The sequence below is a fragment of the Anarrhichthys ocellatus genome, unplaced genomic scaffold (assembly GCF_004355925.1).
Source record: "Anarrhichthys ocellatus isolate YVR2014 unplaced genomic scaffold, GSC_Weel_1.0 scaffold4, whole genome shotgun sequence".
Classification (NCBI taxonomy): domain Eukaryota; kingdom Metazoa; phylum Chordata; class Actinopteri; order Perciformes; family Anarhichadidae; genus Anarrhichthys; species Anarrhichthys ocellatus.
The window spans coordinates 8,200,841-8,204,836 of NW_022280034.1; the positions used below are offsets into that span (position 1 = coordinate 8,200,841).

General features: G+C 43.1%; 1 protein-coding gene across 1 annotated transcript in view; it reads left to right on the forward strand.

Moving 5' to 3' along the window:
• The window catches only part of atrnl1b (attractin-like 1b), a 52,379-nt gene that overhangs the window by 23,523 nt on the left and 24,860 nt on the right, over positions 1-3,996 (forward strand). The window contains exon 21 of the mRNA XM_031842858.1: positions 3,874-3,926. Within this exon, the coding sequence (XP_031698718.1) occupies positions 3,874-3,926 (53 nt within the window). The remainder of the gene's footprint in view (positions 1-3,873; positions 3,927-3,996) is intronic.

Consider the following 3,996-nt stretch of genomic DNA (forward strand, 5'->3'; position numbering starts at 1 on the left):
GTGTGTGTGTGTGTGTGTGTGTGTGTGTGTGTGTGTGTGTTGACTAACAGTTGGGGTGTTTGCGGTTCCCTTTTTTTTTTTTTTTTTTTTAATAATGCAATTTCTGGTATCTCATTACATGTAATCAGTGTCAGCCAACAGCAGTAACCCTTAAACAAAGACCTCTACACAAGGGTACTCTGTCTTTTCCACGGTGTGCACATCAGTACACACGTGCGCGCGTTCACACAAGCGTGCGTGGACGCCCATTAGGACCTCCAAAATAATAGCCGCAGTAATGAAGCGAAGGGGCGCATCAGTGCGGAATAGAATTGTTTTTTTTGAAAAACAATTGATGAGGTCCGCTCTGCGTTACAGCGTGATGAGTCAAACTAGAGCAGTTAGGGAAATATTTCTTATTATAGTGCTTATTTGGACGCGTACATTATTCTGGGTTCTTCTTGCGCTGGAGGTAACGGGGAGTAACCCAAGAGTGCACACGTGTGTGCTTGCTCCAGCCTGCGTATGTGTGACAGACATTGTTCATCGCACATTTCCTCTCTCTCTGTCTGTGTCTGTGTGTGTGTGTTTTTGCCTGTTAAATCCCCGTGTGTGTGTGTGCACAAACACAGACAAAGGTTCCAAGCTGAGTGTAGATCAAATTAAGATACAGCAGAGGGGGATTGCCTGAAGTTCAGAAGTGTGCACGCATGCATGCAGGTGTAGATTAAATTAAGATGCAGCGCAGGGGATTTGCATTATACACTTCGCGATGGGCGCGTGGGTGTGCGTTTTTGTTTTGCCATCTGCAAATGCCAGGCGGCGGAAGCGCCCTCAGGAGTGATGTTCCGCAAGGTTCAAAAAGCCCGTGGCGGCATTTGTCCCCCGTCCTTTGTACCGTGGTGAAAGAGCACTCTACCCTGTCCTTGCCTATTTAATATTAACAGTCAGAGTGGCGGAGCTGGCTCCTCCCAAGCTCAGTGTCCTGCCCCCATTAGATCATTTAGAGCACTGAAGCGTGTACTTCAGGACATGCTGGGGTAGATGTCGAGTCAGGATCCTCCCTGATTCAGGTCGGTTACTATTGTTAAAGCATGTATTTACCATGCCTGTGAGTAATCAGCTGCTCCAGTAAAACAACTGTTGGCGACAAGAGACGGAATGGTATATAACATGAATAAGCCTCATTAATATTGATTGACTCTTTAAAAACAAAATCGGAGCTCAAGTAACAACTTTTTATTAACAACTTTTTCCCTGGTGATATTTAAGGTGTTGGAACACGTCTTCATGCACATCTGACTGCCAGTGTTTTTTTTGTGTAATGCCGTCAATGGTGACGCCGTCTGCCCCGTGAATCCAAAAATGTCGCAAAACAACCGATGTTGCGTTATTTTTAGAGGCAGAGTCATTCCCTGTAACATTACTTTCGGCCACCTCCTCCTCCTTAGCGGCGTTCGTGTCTCTCAGCCGGTCCCCCCCCTTTGCTGGGTGTCCTCTCTGACTCCTCAACACCGCCTCTGATGTTCACATTTTAACAACTCTAATTGGTTGTCTGTGAGATATAACGACTGTGAGACGATACGCGCGCGCGACAATGGGTAATTCTTTTATTAGTTTTAATGTCACAGTCACTCTATTAGTGCAGATCTAGTTCTTCTTCCAGCAGAGGGATGACGAGGGTCAGAGTAAATTGTCGATAGTTAAAGGTTGAGGGAAAGAGCAGAGAGATGCATTAAAAAGGGAGATAACGAACACTGTAATCCAATGAACCCTGCCATATGTTCATCCTCATTACAGGCTTTTCGAAAGCCATGAGCCTAATTAACACACATAACCACAGACTAGTTGACGCCGCTCTGTGGACGTTAAATTATTTTGCTCGGCAGGACTTCATTTAAAAGTCTGACTATTTTGGCTTATGCCACGATATCTGTGTGAAAAATATTGGGAAGTGTTAAACTGCCGTGGTTCGACCAACATGCATGACCTTACAGGACCCCGACGACCCCCATTCACAGCCGTCTATTTAACGAATGCACAGAAACATGTCCGTCTAAAGGCTGTTCTTTTAGAAATGTATTCACCCAACTCTGCAGGACAGCATAGAGACTGCATCTTAAAATGGTGAGAGAAGATGTGCATCTTTTCACTGTCAAGATTCAGTTAGTGTTTGTATCTTCTATTTGGGAGGACAGTTGCGATGTATGAGGCTTTAAAATTAGAGTGTTTGTCAACTAACAACAATGGGTTGGAGGCAAATGGAACTTAGTAATTGTCCAATTTTCCCACCGTGTTTAGCCCTGGGTTAGGACACTCATTAGCTTCAGTTATAGATTCATTGGCCCTGGGCTTACAGTCATTTCACACTTGCTATAAACACAAACCATGCCGGGTAATTATAGTTCATATTCTCTTTCTTCAGGAAATGACTGCCTCTTAGTTGTCAGTTTTTTTTTAGTTTTGTTATCATAAAAATTGGGAAAACAAATTTTTTTTGCGTCACTGAGTCTTTAAAGGGGAAATTGAACTGTATATTTCTTCCCTCGTGAAGCCCATTAGTGCCCTTTTATAACTGTGTCCTTCATGTATAAATGAATACGTGTAACCGGCAAGAAGAGTTTGGAAAAAGCATCAGAAGTATAACTCTCATAACAGACTGCACAGCATGATTAAAAAAGCAAGGGTACATCATTTGAATGCGTATTTGTAGTGAAAGAAAGGTTTGGCATATGATTGTACTAAATGTACGACAGAGTGGACTTCCTCTTTTCCTCCTGATGTTTCCATGCAGATGTGAACAGCTGCCAGAAATGACTAAGAGTTATTAACGTAGTCCTAATCGGGATAAGAAGAACAACATGTTCTTGTTCAGTTTTTGTTCTTTATCAACATTTGATTTTTATTCACTTGAACTTTTTTCGGCTTTATTAAGATCACGGTTTTGTCTTCATACTAATTGTTGTCGTCACACCGGTTAGGAGATATTCGATGCACTTGGATCTTGAACTCCAGAACAGGGTTGTCCCTGATCTTTCTGGGTATTCTCTCCCTAAAACGTAACTTCAACAAGGCGATGAATCGAGGGGAGAATGAAAAGTAACAAGACGATCATTTTTGCAATCAAGGTAAAGCCAAGTCACGTGCCGCGAGAGTTTGTGAAGATGTTCGCCCTGAGCTCTGATTATCAAGTCTGGATCCTAAAGCTCCAAGTTAATGAACATGACAAAGTTAAACTCGCCCTGAGCTCTTTCTAACCCGTTATGGAGTTTGCGCTCCCAACTGGCTCGGCTGTGTATCTCTGAAACCTGAACGAGCAAAGTCTTATCTGATCGTTTTCCTTAAAGAAAATGATTCACCTTGATTGGTAGTTATTCTTGATTTGGCTTTCACGTCTCAATTCGGGATTATACATCTCAAATAATGAAGTAGGAAGTCATTTACATAAATTGTGCCGTTTGCTCCGAGGTCTTTAAGGGATTAAATTTGCTACATTACTTTTAAGATGCCGCTCTCTGCGCTCTGGGATCAGGTGCTACATGAAGTGTGTTGCATGGCTGTGTGTGTGTGTGTGTGTGTGTGTGTGTGTGTGTGTGTGTGTGTGTGTGTGTGTGTGTGTGTGTGCGTGTGCGCTTTAATAAACAAAAGTAAAAAAACTAATAAATAAAAAAAACTAATTAACTTTTGCAAACTCAGATTATCAGATTATTTCCCTCTTTGAGACTTGATGAGGCGCCAACAGCAGGAGTTAATGCTCTGGCACGAGGCGCACACACACACACACACACACACACACACACACACACTGCCTCTGATGAGGAGGCATTCTCGCTCTCGATCTGTTCTTACTCTACTTCATCTTGTTCTCTCTTCTCTCTGTTTTCTTCACTGCAGATGTGACTCAGAAAACCGTTACCTTGGCAATCCACTCAGAGGAACCTGTTACTGTGAGTAATTCTGCGCGCGCGCGCACACACACACACACACACACACACACACACACACACACACACACAC